Genomic DNA, 19,963 nt, shown 5'->3' with positions numbered 1-19,963 from the left:
CAGTCACTATGACAGAGACAAAGGAGAAGAAAATGGATGTGGATGTTAAGATGGATGTCTGGTGTACCGAGGGAGGATAGGATTAGGAATGAGTATATAAGAGGGTCTACAAAGGTGGTTGAAATTTCCAAGAAATTGCAGGAAGGGAGATTGAGATGGTACAGACACCCATGGAGAAAGAAGGAAGACCATACTGGAAGGCAATCTATGGAGATGAAGGTGGTGGGCAGCAGACGAGGAAGACTAAAAAAGAGATGGTGAGACTGTGTGATGAAAGCAGAAGTGCAGCACAAAGGTAGATGGAACCGGCTCATCCCGAATGAAGATCCAGTATGGAAACAGGCCTGAACTGAGGAGGTTACTCACCTTTAATAGACATGGATTTTAGAAATAAATTTGATAATTAACACAAAATAATATCCATTACTGAAGAACTTTGTGTATTGAAAGATCTCTTTTTAACTTGAGAAATGATTTTGGAGGGTGTGAGAGGCTGGGAGAAGTTTCTAATATGTTGGGGAACTTACCTATGGTGTTATAGACCTTGAATTGGCTTACGAGAGAGTTCCGAGAGGGGAAATTTGGAGGAGTTTGAGGGAGAAGGTGGTCCCAGAGAAGTATGTACAGGTGATTCAGGAGATGTATCTGATTGTGTATCCCAGAGTGAGGAGCAGTGTTGGAGAGGCTGAATGATTTGAATTAAGGGTTGGATTACAGCAGGAATCAACCCTTAGCCCATTTATTTTTAACATTGTGATGGGTAACATGACGGGGGAGGTAAGAGAGACACCCATGGAACATACTTTGTATAGATAACATTGTCACTGTGTTATGTGCAGAGAGGAGGGAGGTTAGGGACTAAGTTGGAGAGGTGAAGAGTGACACTGAAGGATAGAGGAATGAGGACAAGGAGGTCAATGATTGAATATGTGTGTACCACCATGGGGGGGGGGCAGAGGGTTGGATGGAGAAGAAATAAAGTGAGTAGACTACTTCAAATACTTGGGGCCTATAGTAGAGGCTGGTGGAAGAATGGGTGAGGAAGTAAAAGATGGAATACAAGCAGGTTGGAACAACTGGAGAGCTGCCTATGGCGTCCTTTGTGACAAAAATGCACCATTAAGATTACAGGGAAAGTTCCACAAGGCAGTGGTAAGACCAGCTATGCTGCATGGTACAGAAACAGCCAGTATGACAAAGACAGAGGAGAAGAAAATGGACACAGCAGATACAAGAGCGTTAAGATTGGTGTCTGGTGTACCAAGGGAGGATAGGATTAGGAATGAGTATATAAGAGGGTCTACAAAGGTGGTTGAAATTTGCAAGAAAGTGCAGGAAAGGAGACTGAAATAGTATGGACACCCGCTGAGAATGAAGGAAGACCATATTGGAAGGCAATCTATGGAGATGGAGGTGCAGGGCAGAAGACGAGGGAGACTGTGTGAGGGAGGAAAGCAGAAGCGCATAGAAATAGGACTGAGCTGAGGAGATTACTTGCCTTGAATAGACATGGAGTTTGAAAATAAATTTTTTAATAAACACAAAATCTTATCCATTACTGAAGAACACTGTGTATTTGTAAAATTGTGAATAATAATTAAATATATATATATAACATTTCTTTATTTTGATGTTTCATGAGATTTAATGTTAGTGTACTGCAATCGGAATATTTTGGTTGGTTACGATACAATTATGAACGGGTAGTTCTAGCGGGACCACCGAGAAAGCGGAGGTCCTGGTCATAGGCTGTCCGTAATTAACCTGTGAACATAGCATGTCATGTTCCAGAATTCCACTAGCTCGGTTAATGTTGCTGTTACTTGATACCGTATATTTATAAACAGGACTTATTAAAGTGTCTGTGGTTTAAGATTACCATCATTGATCGTTCAGATTCAATCTCCATTTGCCTGTATATTTATCCACCTGGAAAGATGCTCTAATCATGCCTTATAATCCACCAACTCTTTCTCTCACACACAGACAAGTGCGGCCATGTCTTGCGTTCACTCTGCAGGGTAATGTATGGATGCCAGTGTGTCATACCTAAGAGTATTTTTCTATTTAATAAGCAAGAAATTGATTTGTATTGTCTTTTTGTTTTAGACGATATTGGTTTCATACAAATTTAATTTCATACTCATAGATATGCATTTTAGGACAAAAAAATATTAAAAAGAAAATACTGTCAATTACTGAATAATTTCGAGTATACACAGTGTAGGTATATGAAAGACATGTTCAGTATGATGTATGAACCTTTATATATATATATATATATATATATATATATATATATATATATATATATATATATATATATATATATATATATATATATATATATATATATATATATATATTTGCATTACGTTCTTTTGTGTTTCATGTCCATTTACAGTATACACCTCCCTAATGTATTAAATGTATGTCATTCCAATGTATTTATCATGTACGTTATGTAATGACTGAACCTTGTCCGTCTGGCAGTAATGTTTCGCCAGTACGGGAATGCTCTGTTTCCCGTGTAGGCACATAATTTGCACCTCTGTGAATTTGTCAACTCCACTAGACATTAAGGACCTACTTTTTATATTTCGGTGTTTCCTTCATCCCCAACCTTTAGTGATAAGGATAACGCATCGAACACGCATGGTGCAGTGAACTGAAGTGTCAGTGAAGTTTTCTATTCAAGAGGATTTTCTGCAAGTGCATGGCTTCCGGCGCCATTAATCGTCAACCCTTTTGTTTATGATGTTTCGTGCCTCCACCCAGCTTTTCATTGTGGATATATAGTGCTTTAAGTGTACAGTGATCAGTGGTTCATGAGTGAAGTGTTGTGCAAAGTGTCGTGTCATTCTAGTGTCCTTTTTTGCATTCATATAAGACTGTGACATGCAAAACCTTGCTGCTGCCCCAAGTGAGAGCGATTAGCCATACATCTGGTTCCCTCAATTGTTTCCGGGTTACTAACTGACTGATGAGTCTCGGCAGAGGCGCAGACGCGCACATCCGTAATGCACACACTTACTCGCTGATCCAGTAACTCTTATTATTTAAACTGTAGTTTTAAACAGAAGAATCTTTTATTATTTTAAATACGTGTTATTCGCTGCATATATTACACGTAATGGATGGGCTAGAAGAATTTTTAGGTCAGCCAGAAGAGACAGCAGACCAGGGGATGTTAGAAGCCAGTAGTGTGGGAGCTTATGCCCGCAGTGGGAACACCGTGGGAGAGGAGCTCGCCAGGACCTCACCGCCCTCCTCCCCCTATCCACCACTCCTTTGCCCTCACTACCAGCCCCTCCCCTCCACCCAACCGACTGGAACAGATTTCCTTCAACTTATTAAGTTTTTAGAGGAATCTCGCCGGTATGAAGAAGAAAGAAGATGACGTGAAGATGAAGAAAGAAGAGAACAAAGAAGACGTGAAGAAGAGGATAGAAGAGCACAAGAGGAATTACGCAGAAGAGAGGAAAACATGCGCAGAGAGATGAGGAAAATGCAAGATTTACAGCCCTTATCCAGGCGCTCTCGTCTGTCCAACCCTTCCATGCAGAAAACCCCATACCAGGTACAGAGATGGGCGCTTCTTCCTCCAGTCAACCTTCTCTTCCCCCACCTCCAAAAAGCGACGGCACAAACGCCGCCCCACTCAAGGCTGATGCAACATTCCAAATGTTCAGGGAATGGAGACGCAGGTGGGATGATTATGCCATTACGGTCGATCTTTTCAAGCTTCCTAGGGAGAAACAGATGATCCAGTTGCGGATGTGCTTGGCCCTTGAAACTCAGCACGTCTTGGAGCACACCTTACAGATCTCACCCTCCACAGATAAGTCTGTAGATGAAGTGTTGGATGCCCTGCAGTCTCACATAAAGGGTTTACGTAATGAGGTTCTTCATCGTAGGGAATTGCTTAGTTGCAAACAGATGGAAGGAGAATCTTTTTCAGATTTCTATGTAAGGCTTCGACGCATTGCAGAGGAAGTCGACTTTGTGCCGGGAATGCAGCTGCATGCGAGGAGACCCAGTTGAAAATGGTAATTCTGATGGGCATTCAAGATGCAGAGCTTGTCCAGAAAATAATCTCCTTGGACACCGCTTCCTCATTACAAGATGTTGTCACGACCTGTCGGTCGTATGAAGCAGCCAAAAATGCAACTTCTGCCATACGCGCCCCACCTAACCAGTTGCGCGCCGTTTCTGCCTACAAAAAGTGTAAGAAGAAAAGGGCAAGTGAAGCAACCTTACCTTCAAAACCGATTTTAACACCAGCTACTTTATGCCAGTCCTGTGCTCGACAGCATGGCCCCAGTGATTGCCCTGCTGCCAACAGTACTTGCAAAAGCTGTGCCTCCCTTGGCCACTGGTCCAGGACAATTAAATGTCGTGCCAGCAAAGCCCAGTGCCGCCTTTGCCACCGCATAGGACATTTTGATAAGTGTTGCAGAGAGAAGAAGAAGAATCGCCAGGATGGATCTCCAAGCAACAGTGCTGCCCGCTCCAACTCCTGCAAGACCCAAGATGCGCGGCAGAACAGCTGTCGTCGTTTAGGATACCCTTCTTCCACAGCCCCCAAGACTAGGATTCATGTCCACGAGAATGTCCAGACTCCACTTCTGTCTTATGCACACTGTCAAGAGTTGGCCATAATATCTCCGGATTTTCCTAAGCCCATTGCAGAAGTCAAGCATGTCAATAGATGCAAGGAGCTACCTATCTCTGCCACCACATCGCATTCGGCTGCCAAGGAATATTTCCTCCAAGAGTTCACAGATGTGTTGATTTCCAAAGAAGACTTGAAGTCAGCTCCCCTCAAGCCCATGGTCGGTCCTCCCATGAGGATTCATCTCAAGGATGGTGCTGTGCCCTTCGCCATCCACACCCCAAGACAGATTCCCCTTGCCTTCAGGGACCAGGTCAAGGAAGAGCTTGACTCCATGGTAACCCAGGGAATTATCAAGCCGACTGGTGATGACCCTTCAGAATGGTGTCACCCCCTTGTCGTCGTTGCCAAGAGTGTCACAGGAGTACGCATCACTGTCGACCTCTCCAAGCTGAACAGCCAAGTTTCCTGCCCAGCCCACCCTTCGCCCACACCCTTCACCGCCATTCGTAGTGTGGACCCGAAGGCTAGGTTCTTTATGACGGCTGATGCCCTCTGTGGGTACTGGCAAATGGAACTGGCCGAAGAGGATCAACATTTGACTACCTTTATTACGCCATATGGTCGGTTCAAACACTGCAGAGGACCGATGGGTTTTGCAGCTACTGGAGATGCATTCTGTCTGCGAGGCGATATGGCCCTTCAGGGAGTCAAGAACTGTGTGAAGGTTGTTGATGACATCCTTCTCCACGATGAGGATTACCAGTCACACCTTTACCGTATCCATGAGATGCTCACCAGGTGCCGCAAGTTTGGGATTACCCTCAACAAGGACAAGTTTGTGGTTGCTGCACCTACCGTCAACTTCTGCGGATACACGCTCTCAGGAGAGGGCATCTCGGCTGACCAAGAAAAAGTCAGTGCCATCAGGGATTTCCCTACTCCAGCTAACCTGACCGACCTCAGATCATTCATGGGCCTGGTCAACCAGTTGGTAGAGTTTACCCCTGACATTGCCGCTACAGCCCTGCCTTTACGCCCTCTGATGAGCCCCAAGAGAACATTTGTGTGGACCCCTAATCATGATGAGGCCTTTCGACGCATCAAGTCAGCACTCCTCCGTCCACCCGTTCTTGCTGCTTTCGACCCAGACCTGCCTGTCATCCTCCAGACAGATGCCTCACGCCTTAATGATATTGGATATGCCCTTCTGCAGGACCATGGTAGTGGACACTTACGTCTAGTTCAGTGTGGCTCTCGATTCCTTACTGACGCCGAGACATGCTATGCCACTATTGAGCTTGAGATGCTGGCCGTGGTCTGGTCGATGTCAAAATGTAGGCTGTATCTCGCAGGCCTACAGAACCTTACTCTGATGACGGATCACCATCCCCTCATACCTATCCTGAATCATTACTCGCTGGACGCCATCGAGAATCCTCGCCTCCAGCGTCTGAAGGAGAAAATTTCGCCCTACTTATTCACAGCTGTGTGGCGTGCTGGCAAGTCTCTGAACATTCCTGATGCTTTGTCTGGAGCCCCAGTCAGCCACCCCACACCAGAGGATGAAATTGCAGGTGCCCCTTCTGCCACCCATCTCCGAACAGTCATGGCTGTGTACACTGTCACCTCTTCAGGAGAGTCTCCAGCTCAAGATGCTGACAGGACCCTTCAGGATCTACGAGATGCAGCAAGAACAGACCCTGTCTACACTCGCCTGCTCGACTGTGTCACCTCAGGATTCCCCTCCAATAGGTATGAGCTGCATAACTGCTTACTCCCATACTGGAAGATACGGGATGAACTCTGCGCTGATGGTGACCTCGTCCTGTATGGAGCAAGAGTTATAGTTCCTGCCGTCCTCCGCCGCCGCACCTTGTCTCGCTTACATGACAGCCATAGGGGTGTGGAATCTACTAAGCACCGAGCAAGACAGACTGTCTTCTGGCCTGGTATTAACTCAGACATTGTCAACACAATTGGAGCTTGTGAGTCATGCCAGGTATTGCAGCCATCCCAGCAGCAGGAACCACTGATGAGTGATGACAACCCCAAGAGGCCCTTTGAGTCTGTTTCAGCAGATTTCTTTATCGTCGCAGGAAAAGCCTTCCTCGTCATAGTCGACCGACTCTCAGGATGGCCTGTTGTCATCCCATGCAAAGGTGATACTACCGCTTCTAATACAATCAGGATCTTCTGCCGCTACTTCTGGGAAGTTGGTGTTCCTATACGCCTCAGGACTGATGGAGGACCACAGTTCATCAGCAATGAGTTCCGGGATTTTATGGAGCGATGGGGAGTTCGACATGTGGTTACCTCTCCATATTATCCACAATCGAACGGTCATGCTGAAGCCGCCGTGAAATCAATCAAGCATCTTATCCTGACAACGGCACCCTCAGGCAACATTGATTGTGAGGAGTTTGATCGAGGTCTCTTAGAGCTCCAGAATACTCCAAATTTCACAGGCTGCTCCCCTGCCCAGATCTTGTATGGCCGACCTCTTAGGTCATGCATCCCTACACACCCGGAGTCCTTTTCAAAGGAGTGGCAGGTCAAGACTGAGGACTGTGACTGCCGTGCTGCTGCCCGTGCCGAGCAAGTTAAGACCCGCTACAATCAGCATGCCCGCCCCCTACCCAGGTTGACTATTGGACAGCACGTTCGGATCCAAGACCCGACATCTCACCGCTGGGACAAGGTCGGGGTAGTCATGAGTTTCGGCAGGTCAAGGGACTACGAGATTCGTCTTCCTAGTGGTCGTGTATGGTGGCGAAACCGTCGTTTCCTTCGCCCAGTGCCACCTCTTAGTGTTGACCCATCCCCTCTTTCTCCTGTGGCCCCTTGCTTGGACCAGGAAAAGCAGTCCTTAGTTGATATTCCCCAATGTCCCCACGTTGTTCTCAAAGGCTCACAGAAAAGAGTCCGCTCTGAGAGTATACTACGAGCGTGAGGGGGGGAGGGAGGTGTAGGTATATGAAAGACATGTTCAGTATGATGTATGAACCTTTATATATATATATGCATTACGTTCTTTTGTGTTTCATGTCCATTTACAGTATATACCTCCCTAATGTATTAAATGTATGTCATTCCAATGTATTTATCATGTATGTTATGTAATGACTGAACCTTGTCCGTCTGGCAGTAATGTTTTGCCAGTACGGGACCGCTCTGTTTCCCGTGTAGGCACATAATTTGCACCTCTGTGAATTTGTCAACTCCACTAGACATTAAGGACCTACTTTTTATATTTCGGTGTTTCCTTCATCCCCAACCTTTAGTGATAAGGATAACGCATCGAACACACACACAGCTTGCGAAGAAATAAGTAATTATGTTATAACTTTTTGTTCTTGTGGTAAATCTTGTGGTTTAATGTCAGAATGTCCAGGACTGCAACAAATTTCAAAGGTAACCTGTAGGACATTTACCAATTAAGACACATCTATAGGCTTTGTCTTATTTGCCTACTTATATTTCACATAATAATTTATTTGTATATAAAGTTTCAATAGTTTATTATAGTACGTTGGTACTTAATATACCAAAAACAGAACTATTTATTCAGCGAGGAATAGTATCCAAGTGTCTGCAGTATGAGATTACCAGCACTTATTGTTTAAGCACAATCTTCATTTGCCTTCATATTTATCCTGATAATCCACCAAACAACTTTTGCTTTCTCATCAGACTGTCCTACACACTTCGACAACCCATATATGCCCAGTGATGTGTTTGTGCAACACTCAACTTGTATCTGCAGGTTTCAGCTTGCACGCCACAGGCTTACCAGCACTGTCCTGTCCTTCTGTTGTCCTCAGTTAATAGAGAGAGAGTTTAACAGAAGGACGTACGGTGAACTGCTGAAACAAACTATAACAAGTGTATTACAGTGATTTAAAAATCAGTGTAACTTTCGTCTACCATGCCCTCGAGAAATAATGGGTATGCATGAGAAATGCAACATATTTACAGATAAATAAGATTATGCCCTTATTAACAGGTTGTTCCTTTATTAACGCATTTCGGAAATTTGTGTTTTAGAATGCATTCTGATGTTCAAAATACGTTCGGAAAATCTCATTTTTATTGTGATGCGTTCACGCAACACTGGGTATCCCATGTCTCACTGATGTTGAATATTCCACATATATTTCCCCCAGTATATTGCGTTTAAAAACGTTATATTTACATGTTTGCCTAATGATCACCATAAATATACATACACACACATACATACATCCATGCACACACACACCATTGTGTATATATATATATATATATATATATATATATATATATATATATATATATATATATATATATATATATATATATATATATATATATATATATATATATATATATATGTAACCAAAAAATGTATAGGCCTATATATATACATACAGAATATTTACATAAAAACCTATGTAATAGGCCTATAATATATATATATATATATATATATATATATATATATATATATATATATATATATATATATATATATATATATATTTTCATAAATAGAGGTCATGAGAGCTTGATTGAGCTATGTTTTCTGTTCTAGGAATCTGACATTGGTGGAAATTTTGGAAGAATTAGAAAGGCTTTCAAGTAGTGAAGAAGATGACAATGAAGATCATATTATTGCTGAAACGAAGAAACGTATCCATCTACATTTTCTCCTCCAGAAAACGGGGGGATAACAGATGAAGATTCAGGAGAAGAGGATGATGTTGACATCAACAACCTACCTGGAGCTCAAATGATTTCTCAGGCTCTTGTTAGTGGAGAAGCTCTGACAAAAGGAAGAAATAAGAAAACTTCTAAAAAAAAAAAAAATGCAAAGTGAGGCACTGGTGCAGTAAGGATATGGAACAAATAGACAACAACTCCCGTCAACTTTTTTACGGGCCATCTATTGCTGATTTTCCACCAACGCCACCTGAAATATTTGAACTTTTTCTTGATGCTGCTGCCACAGAACTTCTAATTATTGAAACTGTGAAATACGCAGCATAAAATGGTAACCATCAGTTCTCTTTATCACGTAATGAGACGAAAATGTTTTTTGCAATTCTATTGCTATCAGGCTATTGTTCTGTATCAAGACGCAGATTATACTGGTCAACGGAATCGGATACTCATAATGAGCTAATATCCAATTCAATGCGTCGAAATAGGTTTGAAGAGATCATGAGGTATTTCTATGCTGCAGATAATACGGATCTGAATCCGGACGATAAGTTTGCCAAAGTACGCCCATTTTTGGACATTTTAAATAAAAACTATCTTTCCTATGGTAAAGTCTTTGGGCCATCCACTATATCTATAGATGAGTCCATGATGCCATACTTTGGAAGACACCCAACAAAACCGTTCATCCGTGGAAAGCCCATACGATGGGGTTATAAAGCATGGGCGGCTTGCACTCCTTTGGGTTATGCCTTTACTCTTGACCTTTACCAAGGAAGTAATCCAAATGAGTATGCAAGTGAATATGGATTAGGAGGGAAAGTTATTCTAAACATTCTTGACACACTTCAAGCTGAATATCCAAGAATAAAATTCTCTCTTTATTTTGATAACTTCTTCGCCTCAAGAAAGCTCTTAGAAGAGATCAAAAGAAGAGGTCATGGTGCCATAGGTACCCTAAGAGCCAACAGAGTAGAAAAATGTCCACTGACTATCAACAAGAAGTTTGAAAAGTTGCCAAGAGCTAGTGAAGAGCATTTCTTAAAGAAAGATTCTCAAATTCTCGTTGTCAGATGGAATGATAACGGAGTAGTCAGCACTGGTTCTAATGAGCATGGAACGTTTCCCATGAAAAAAGTTGAGCGATACTCGGCAAAGGAAAAAAAGAAAGTATCTGTAGGTTGCCCTCGTTTGATTGACATATACAACCAGAACATGGGTGGTGTTGACAGAGCAGATGAAAATATCTGTCATAATCGCATTGCAATTAGAGGTAAAAAAATGGTATTTTCCCATACTTTATCTAATCAATGTCTCAATGAACAACGCCTGGCTTTTTGCTCGGAAAGGTGGGTATAATGATGATTTGCTTACATTTACTAGAGCAGTTGTTCAATGTTGGTTGAAAAAGTTTGGAGAACCACCAAAAACCCCTGGAAAACTAAGGTCACTGTGCCTGAGCACCCTGACTACCGAGAAACGTTTTGATAAGATAAGCCATGACATCATCGAAAGTGATCCTAAATGTAGATGGTGCAAAAACTGTCATAGCCTAACAATTTTTATTTGCAGAAAGTGTGATGCTCCATTGCATTTGAAATGTTCTGTTGCATATCATACCCAATAAGAATGGGCTTGTTTGTTTCTTTCTTTGTTGATGATAATTTACATTGCTGAATGAAGAATATGATTCCTCTTTTTGTTGAACAGAATTGTCATTTACTTTGCTTTAGATTTTGTATTTAAATACCATATCTGTAATTCACAATGTCCTTCATCTCTATTTATAAATGAATATTTTATGTTTCCTTGAAATGTAAATGAAATCTATCACGATATCTTTGAAAGTGATCCTAAATTTGCAGGAACTGCCAAAGCCAAATCATTTATTTTTGCTAAAAGGGTGATGTTCGATTACATTTGAAATGCTTTCTTGCAGATCATACCCAGTAACAATTGTCTTATTTCTTTCTTTGGTGTACAATAATTTTCATTGTTCAATGAATGATAGGATTGCTTCTTATCTCCACATCTCAGTCCTGTTTTTATACGGGATCTTTGTTTAGGATGAGTTGCTTCCATCTACCTTTGTGCTGTGCTTCTGCTTTCCTCCCTCACACAGTCTCGCCATCTCTTAGTTCCTCATTGGACGGGTGGGTATCGTTCTCACCTAGCACTCTGCGGGTCCCGTGTTCGATTCTCCGACCGCCCAATGAAGAATTAGAGGAATTTGTTTCTGGTGATAGAAATTCATTTCTCGTTACAATGTGGTTCGAATTCCACAATAAGCTGTAGGTCCCGTTGCTAGGTAAACTTAAATTTTCTCCATCTCTTTCTTGGTCTTCCTCGTCTTCTTCTGCCCAGCACCTCCATCTCCATAGATTGCCTTCTAATATGGTCTTCCTTCTTTCTCTTCTTGCAAATTTCAACCACCTTTGTTGACCCTCTTATATACTCATTCCTAATCCTATCCTCCTTCGTTACACCAGACATCCATCTTAACATTCGCATCTCTGTAAGAGACTGTCGTCTCTTCCAAACACACGTGCATGTTCGTGTGTTCGTCATCCATCGGGGACAAGACAGAACAAGAGCTTCTCGTTTTCTCTCTCTCTAGGAACGCAACTCTACCATACAATATTTCCGTCTGTTTCTCCCTAACCATTGTTGTCTTGATTTATGTACAATCACCACTACTTGCATTGCCATGCAAGCATTCTAATCATGTACTCATAATGTTCCACTGAATCTTCTGTATCAAACTGTATGCATGTTTCTGTTTGTGAAGATGCCAAACGTCTCGCCATTTCACATATATTGTGCTACTGCATTGTATTCATTAATGTCTCGAATCTCATGCAATTGGCCATATGTAGAATTTCCTGGCCTTTCCACTGATATATGTTTTATCACTGTACGTTTATTGTCTCTCTCACAATCACCATCTGTTTGTCTGCCGACAAACACGGATGCCCGAATCATTACCTCTGTTTTGTTCTGTCCGTGTGTAGACGCTACTTTTCCGCCGGCACTGGCCAATAACATCTTCGAAGATTCTGCACATTCATTCAGTAAGGAACTACCAATAGACCAGTCAACACCCAGCCAGTATGTCACTCAGTCCCGTCCTTACATCTCTGCTACGTCCATTTTCTTCTCCTCTGTCTTTGTCATGCTGTTTCTGTACCATGCAGCATAGCTGGTCTTACCACTGCCTTATGATACCTTCCCTATAGTCTTAAACACTTTGCTACCTTTCTGTATGATAAAGAAAACAGGCCTCATTGCTAATCAAAGTAAATGGTGCCTAAGCCTTTTCATACGTGATGATTAAAATGAAAATGTTCTCTGAAATGAACCTTCGTTATTTACATCCCGTGAGATTTTCATTAGGGTGTTCCTACACGATACATAATAATCATTGACGTCAATAACATTGTTTCGATACTTATTAAGCCAATCTTTCGCCCTTAGACCATTCAATTTTATGGTCAATGTCTAGTTTTCTACTAGACTTCATACAAGCAATATGCCTGCGTTAGATGCTGCTTCTATTTCAGTAGCCTTGTTGTTTTGCTTCAGGAAGAAAAACCAAAGAAAGCGTCGTTGGATGAAGACTGGTACAAGAGGAAAGATTAATGTACTCACAAAAATCTGTCATCAGACTTAAGATTTAGTTTTCTGTAAAAGGAAACTATTAAAATGGCTATTTATCTGTTCGTCCGCACTTTTTCTTTCCGCCCACAGATCTTAAAAACTACTGAGGCTAGAGGGCTGCAAATTGGCATGTTGACCATCCACCCTCCAATCATCACACATACCAAATTGCAGTCTTCTACCCTTGGTACTTTTTATTTTATTTCAGGTTAAAGTTAGCCATGATTGTGCATCTGGCACAGCTATAGGTGCCAACAACATATGGGTGTCTTACAAAAGTAGGACTTTCAGAAATCTCATAAGAACCATATTTTCTGTGTTTAATAATAAAGTATTCCATTAAATCCAACAGTACCCGTGAAGGACAAAATAATTCGGATGCATTGTTATGTAGACACCGTTGCACCCCTACACCATTAGAAAGTACATCCCATACAGGTTTTTTTGTGGTGGGTGGGTGACCGCCTACAGTTATCAATATGTGTTCATTTAATTGAGCCAAGAATTTTAGGTACATTTGTTTCCATCTCTTAGTCTAATTTTCCATGGGAGAAAAAGATAAAACTCTGTGGCTTTTTCAACGTGCGTTTCGAGGTGAATATGGTAATGTTTCTTTTATTGGTTGCCCGTAATAATTTTCCAAGTTTTCCTTAGGGAGTCTTTAAAGTTTTTACTATAATGTCATGTTCTCTAATTTGTTTTAAATTCTTTCTTTAGTTTAATGAAAGTACTTATTCCCCTCCCCAACCTTTCTTTAAAGTTTTTACTATAATGTCATGTTCTCCAATTTGTTTTAAATTCTTTCTTCAGTTTAATGAAAGTACTTCTCCCCCGCCCCCACCTTTTTTTTTAGTTTTAAACACGTGACACAACTAATCAATCACATCTTTGTATCATTATATGTGGATATTATTAAGCTCAGTTGTCATAACCAGCGATTAGGACAAGAATAATAATTTTCATTAATTTCTTACGCGCTTTGCTAAACCATAGCTCTCGCAGTTCTGCTGTCTGTATTTTTTTCAGTTAATTAGATTGGCTTGTACGAATAGTTTACGTTGCTTCTTCAGTTCACTGTTAGACAATGCACAGACAGTTGAGAAACAAGGCCAGACATTTCAAAAGGAAAATTCTCTGGTTCGACAGAAATATTTGTCACGCAAAAGTTAAACCAGGAATTGAAGGGCTGACCGAGGAAAATGTTTGATCCGTCCTTCGTGAAATGTATTTCTCAGGAAAACTGAATTATTTTGTGAGATTTCTGTGAAATTTATGTAGAATTAATTGATCACTCGAGTCTTGACTCCCAGCGCTCGGCAATTAAGAATACGCATTCTCTTCATCAGCTGATTTGCAATGTTTACACCGTCGTCTGCATTTGCATGTCACGCCACCATCCAAAAGCGTAATTAACTGTGGGCAACATTATAAGGTCACAGCTTGTGCAGATTCGAAGTAAGTATATTGCTAAACAGTGTAACTTAGTTTTTCAAAAGGTTAACCCAGTCAGGTTATGCGAGTGCCACCTTAGGCTGGGCCATGTCATGCCCTGTCGTAGGTGGATGGCCTACCAGTGCCTCTCGTTTTCGTAGGTCAGATAATGGCTTCGGAGGTAATTCTATATAATAGCTCCGCGCCAGTTTTTACCCTTTCAACTGGTTTTTTTCTACACTTTTAGGGGTTCTGATATTGGCGGTGCACCTGTTTCTTGTCGGCCAAATGGAATGTCCCTTCGCCGTGTTTAGTACTGGCCTGGGGGGACGGGTACCCATACATTAACAAGTTACTTGTATTGCACTTGCCGGACGGGATATGAACCGTTTGAAACATGCGTACCCGTGCTCTGTCTTGTGAAGACCGCATATGGGAACCCCTTGTTGGATGGACTTCAGGGGTTAATTACAGGTTAATTACACATGAGCGCCAAAAATTAAAGGTAAATTCATAATTAGCAACCAAAAAAACTGTAGAAAAAGTCAAGTTAGAAGGCAGTTGCCGCCACGGAGCTACTATATAGCTCTACCTTATATATATATATGATATATGTATATATCATACTGTACATTTTAGCCTACAGTTTCTCTTTCTCGGTGTGCAGACTACTGGAGAGGAGACGTGATGTCTTGAAACTGTATGTGAGTAGCCTGTACCGTAGTAAAGTGAATTGGGCTTATATAGTAAAAGCTGCCTGACTGATTTTGGTAAGTTTGTTATTTAGATTTTCATTTCTCATTGTCAGTTATTATTCATATGGAGTTAGCTTGAAGCACCTCATATATTGCATCATGGGTGAGGATAACCTAGTCTATCTATAGGGCTGTGCTCAGTTCACTTTGAGATGATTGTATGGAACCCTTTGATATGAAACACAGGTTGATTGCTGTAATCTTGGTAGTGTTAGAAGTCAACTTCCCTGTGAGGATCTTGTTGGTAATTGGGCCTACAGGTACAGTACATCTTTGCTAAGATTCTTGGGAGGGCCAGTCTTCTGTAGGCTACAAAAATTCAGTGTAATTTATTCATATTATTTTCCTGAGCAGGGTATCCAAACTTTGTAAAATTTCAATTGTTCGGATAAAAATGATATTAGGATCGTTGTCCCTTAACACTGTGATACCAAATAACTCTCAAATTATTTAAATCAGCTATATTCTGAACAAGACATTAATTTAATCCAAGCACCGAGTTTAGGCTATGTAGGCCATTGAAAAGTAAATGGAAGGACCTGTCGTGAAATCATGTTTATCATGTACAGGACATGGCTGACAAGCCCTTTCGTTTCTTCTGAATTCCCATATCCAAATCTGTACCCTTATTACATGATTTTCTGGACCTTCCCAGGTGTTGTCATTTTATCACTTCTATATTTACCACTTCGCCAAGTGATTGCTCTTCTTTACCAGCTATCACCTGTCGAAACAATCTCAGTCTTTGCGATCTGAGCCTATTTACCAGCATCATGATACTTGTACATATTTTTTCTGAACTTGGCAGTCCTTGTTTTAACCGTTGTGTTTTTTATTCTCTTTTCAGTGCATTATCCTAATCTAAAAATACAGTAACCAAGGAAATTATACAGTAAACACCCCCCCCAGCATTCGCAGGGGATGCATACCACACCCCCCTGCGAATAGCTAAAACCCCTCTAAAAACACTTAGAACTGCCTATTTTGATAGTTCAAACAAAAAAAAAAACTCTATAAAAATCATTATACCTGAGTATTTCAATAGTTTTATCACAAAAAGTGCATTTTGTCATTAAAATGATATGAAAATACAGTAATTAGTGAATATTTCTCAGTGGAAAATACCGCGAATAGGCGAATTTTCCGCAAATAATGTGTACTCTATATATGTTCCCTAGAGAAATCCGCGAATTGTGAGAACGGGAATATGGGGGGTTTACTGGGGTTAGTCTCCTTTAATTTGACCAGTTATTGCAGTGTTCAAACTTTATGACATACTCTATTTTTCATTTCAGGCATAGCCAGGAAGCCATGCATCGGTTATATTGTTAAATTCAAGAGGTAGCCAGAAGCAGAGTAAGCCAATGCTAGTTCATTATGGCAGGTCTGGATGACTACCAATTTTTCTCCAACCTGCGGGACAGAGACACGCCTTTTTGGCAGAAGTCTTTTGAGGAAAAAGAGCGCCCTGTAGACTCAACAGATTTCTATCGCAGACCCACGGAATTTCCCCAAACCCTTATTAATCCAGCCCAGGGTCCACCTATACCCCAGAAACAAACGATGTCAAAACCTTTTGACCCAGATGGCATAAAGTCCTCAGGTAATATGATGAGCTTACTTTCTTATGATTTTAAACTGATTTTTATTTTGAAATGCTATTACATTATGCTAATGCAAACATTTTCATTGAAAAGACCTGTAAACGATTGACTGTAAGAACAGTAGATATCTTAAAGATTGAAAATGGTAAATTTTTTTAATAGTACACTACAGTACAGTATTTTTCATTTTTATTTTTGTTACTTATAACCCAGGCAGTTGTGAGGGAGAGCTGTCACTTATGTTGAGTGTTTTCATCATGTGGACCTAGCCATGGCTGCTTGTATAGTCTTGTAGTTATTTTGGAATCAGTTGCATTGTAGCTTATTTTTCCTTCAGATTTGCTTCCTGAGTTAAATGTTGAGTAAATAATAGCTTCAGTGTTATTCTTTAGGTCTTCAGTTTAGTTCTAATCGGTTATTTATTGGTGTTCAGTATACTTACCACCAGATGGCAGTGAGCCCAAGAGCCTGAGAGGGGTGCAGGTAAAGCATTATCTTAACTAACCTGGATAGTCACCGTCTAGCTCAGTTTATAATTGTTTTATGAGCGATTCGTCATCTTGCACACCAAGAAGTTGGAGTGATTTGATAAGCATCCATAAATGTTTAACTTGTATTAAATTTTTTATTATAAAACTGCATTTTGATCCATCATTACCTTGATCATTTGTGTAGGATAGTTTTATGCAGCTTGTTTTTTTCCATGTCCAACAGACCCTTATAAGAGCAGTAATCTGGGAGAGTTGTCTAAGTATGTGGGCCAAATTAAAAGCTACATCTTATGCTTACATTGTATTATCAATGTCTAGAGCTTTCAAATCCTCCAAATACAGTATTTTATCATTTTAACTTATGTATATGTATTCTTTGCTTGGTTACGAATTATGTAGATCCTTTGAAGAGACCCCCCCCAGCTACTGGCTGTACTACTATCTTATCTTTTATTTTTCATCCATCCCTTGTGATCTGTTCTCACCATGGCTGCATTCCTTTAAAGAGATAGGAGACAGGTTAATCAAAAGTAAATGGCTAGTCCTGTTGTAGTTGATACAGTTCTCCAAAAGAGTCAGGGAGATTCCCCAAAAATTTTTAGAGAGCATTGTTTAAAATGATATAGAGATTCTAAATAACCTTCTACTCCCACAGTTCAAAAACTGGAGTTCCTAGCCATGTGGTATAAGTTTCAATGCAAGTCTCTCACACTTCAAGCAGGGTTTCTTTAGTTTGAAATGGCAGGCAAACCTGGATCTTTCAAAATTTTGAAAGTAGTAGTTGGTGTTTAACTCTCAGTATGAAAAATGGGATATTTCAGGAATTAGAGCTTGTTATAGCTTGAAAAGAAGCTGTTAAGGAACACACTGCTGATTTTCACAGAATATGCTTAGGATATTGTTTCTTGGGAGGTGTTATGAGGCTGCCTAAAAGGAAGAGGAACACTCCTGGAACAATGTCAGGCATCACAAGGCAGCTTGAGAGGATGAAGGACATTTCTTCTAGAACAATAGAGGATTGTCCAAAATGTATTATGTAGAAAGGGACAAGACTTGCACGTTGTTGCATAGAGAAAGATTTAGGAAGGAGACAAAAGGGAAGCTGTTAATGAATGATTAGTCTTTGACTAGTTCAGCCTGGAAAGTTAGACTGAAGAAACATCCTGACCGTGAAAACATTACAGTATTGAAAAGACAATTAACCGCACAGACATTAATCAAAATAGTTTTTATAAAAAACATGAGGTTGCTGTGGTCACCTCATACAATTTAATTTGCCACATTGTATGAGGGTCTTCCACTTGGTAGTAGATTGGTTTCCTAGGCACAGTTTGTTGTGCTTGGGTGTAAAAGGGCATTTTTTATTTGACCATGGAATTTAATGAAAACTAGTAGTGTGCTGCTTTACAATACTAGTAACATAGAGATTTGTGCAACTTGTATAAAGTCATGAATATTTTTCAAAGTTTGACTTTCTCATTTCACAGTTAGAATATTTTTCAATGTTACTTAGAACTGCTAAGTTTTTTGTTGTGTTTACCATAAGAATTTTTAAGTGCTTGGAGGAGAATTGACATATAGAAAGGATTTTGTATACCATGTTAGACACTATTTTTCCCCTCTTCTTTTTCAGATGTGCAGTTGGAAAAGTATGGTGAACTTTCAATCAGCTTGGTTAGTTTATGTGCAGAGAACCTCCTAAGCCATCCTTTTATTGTGATACGGAGACAGTGTCAGGTACTAGACCATTACCATTAGTTGCATAACATTAAGGGTTATTTTTCATGTTACTGTTCTTAGTGAGATCTCTGTAGGATAATCTGCAGTCATATTTGTATGTACTTCTTTGTTTGTAATAAAGATTTTCAGCCATGAAGCTTATAAAAATGAATGCTGTATATAAAGAGAATGCATGGCAAAATTGCTCAGCAGATTTTTGTGACCTCCCAGTAAGTTCATGATAGTGTGGTTTCATTGGTTTTTATTACATATACCTTATTTTGCCTCATATTGGTGAGCAGACAGTATAGGTGAATTCAAATTGTCAGTCATACAACAGATGGTGGCATTTATGTCAAAAATGTTTTTCGGGACTTTTTTCTATGTAGACCTCTAATTTTAATTGATTATTGAGAAAAGGTCAAGTTGGGTTTTAAATTTTGCTTAAAGTGGAGAAATATCATGCTGATGAAGAAGTGCATATGTTGCTCTATGTAAATTGAGTGTTTACACCATCAGCAAAAATCCTTACATTAGATATACACTGTTTGAATTTAGAATGAAAGGGAAATGTTGTGGTTAGGTATAAATGTTTTCACCCAAGGTGAATGCTTTATAAAAAAAATTGTATACTTTGTTCTTTAGCTTGTGTGTATGTGAGCATGTGTTTCATATTGCTGAAGTTGGAAATTAATCCACAGAGTACCAGAATTTTTGTTCAGCTACACATTATTTCTATTTTGCTGTATATTTTCAGGTTAATGTAAATAGTCATCGTTACCATGTTTTGCCCATAACTCTTATACCAGCTTTGATACACATGCAAGGATGTCAGGGCCTCTCAGCATTCTGGAAGGGCTTAGGGTCAGTCCTCACAGTAAGAGGTGTTACATTGGCTCTAGAAGACTGTATATCCAAATTTACTCCGTGGCCCAAGTAAGATTATGGTTAATAAATAGTTTAACCAAACCACCATAACATGTGTAAGAA

General features: G+C 40.3%; 3 protein-coding genes across 8 annotated transcripts in view; all 3 read left to right on the top strand.

Annotated features, from left to right (window-relative positions):
- Positions 1 to 1,032: 1,032 nt before the first annotated feature.
- LOC136842006 (uncharacterized) lies at positions 1,033 to 1,353 on the top strand. Its single transcript, XM_067109407.1, has one exon. It carries the CDS (start codon positions 1,033 to 1,035, stop codon positions 1,351 to 1,353), a length of 321 nt encoding a protein of 106 aa, XP_066965508.1.
- A 7,190-nt stretch (positions 1,354 to 8,543) lies between these two features.
- LOC136842005 (piggyBac transposable element-derived protein 3-like) lies at positions 8,544 to 16,504 on the top strand. The gene is made up of 4 exons (XM_067109406.1): positions 8,544 to 8,563; positions 9,189 to 9,286; positions 9,714 to 10,589; positions 16,455 to 16,504. The coding sequence occupies exons 1-4, from the start codon at positions 8,544 to 8,546 to the stop codon at positions 16,502 to 16,504; spliced, it is 1,044 nt and encodes a 347-aa protein (XP_066965507.1).
- Positions 14,042 to 19,963, top strand: part of LOC136841880 (mitochondrial outer membrane protein SLC25A46-like) — a 23,093-nt gene continuing 17,171 nt past the window's right edge. The window contains exons 1-4 of one of the 6 annotated variants that reach the window (XM_067109307.1): positions 14,042 to 14,428; positions 16,455 to 16,762; positions 18,888 to 18,991; positions 19,731 to 19,909. In XM_067109307.1, coding sequence (XP_066965408.1) covers positions 16,537 to 16,762; positions 18,888 to 18,991; positions 19,731 to 19,909 — 509 coding nt within the window. In that variant the 5' untranslated portion in view covers positions 14,042 to 14,428; positions 16,455 to 16,536. The remainder of the gene's footprint in view (positions 14,429 to 16,454; positions 16,763 to 18,887; positions 18,992 to 19,730; positions 19,910 to 19,963) is intronic. The other 5 variants (XM_067109305.1, XM_067109308.1, XM_067109309.1 and 2 more) reach the window with 5 other exon arrangements.

Source organism: Macrobrachium rosenbergii, chromosome 9 (assembly GCF_040412425.1).
Source record: "Macrobrachium rosenbergii isolate ZJJX-2024 chromosome 9, ASM4041242v1, whole genome shotgun sequence".
NCBI lineage: Eukaryota > Metazoa > Arthropoda > Malacostraca > Decapoda > Palaemonidae > Macrobrachium > Macrobrachium rosenbergii.
The sequence above is the reverse complement of the archived record's forward strand: the minus strand, read 5'-3'. Positions and strand labels throughout refer to the sequence as shown.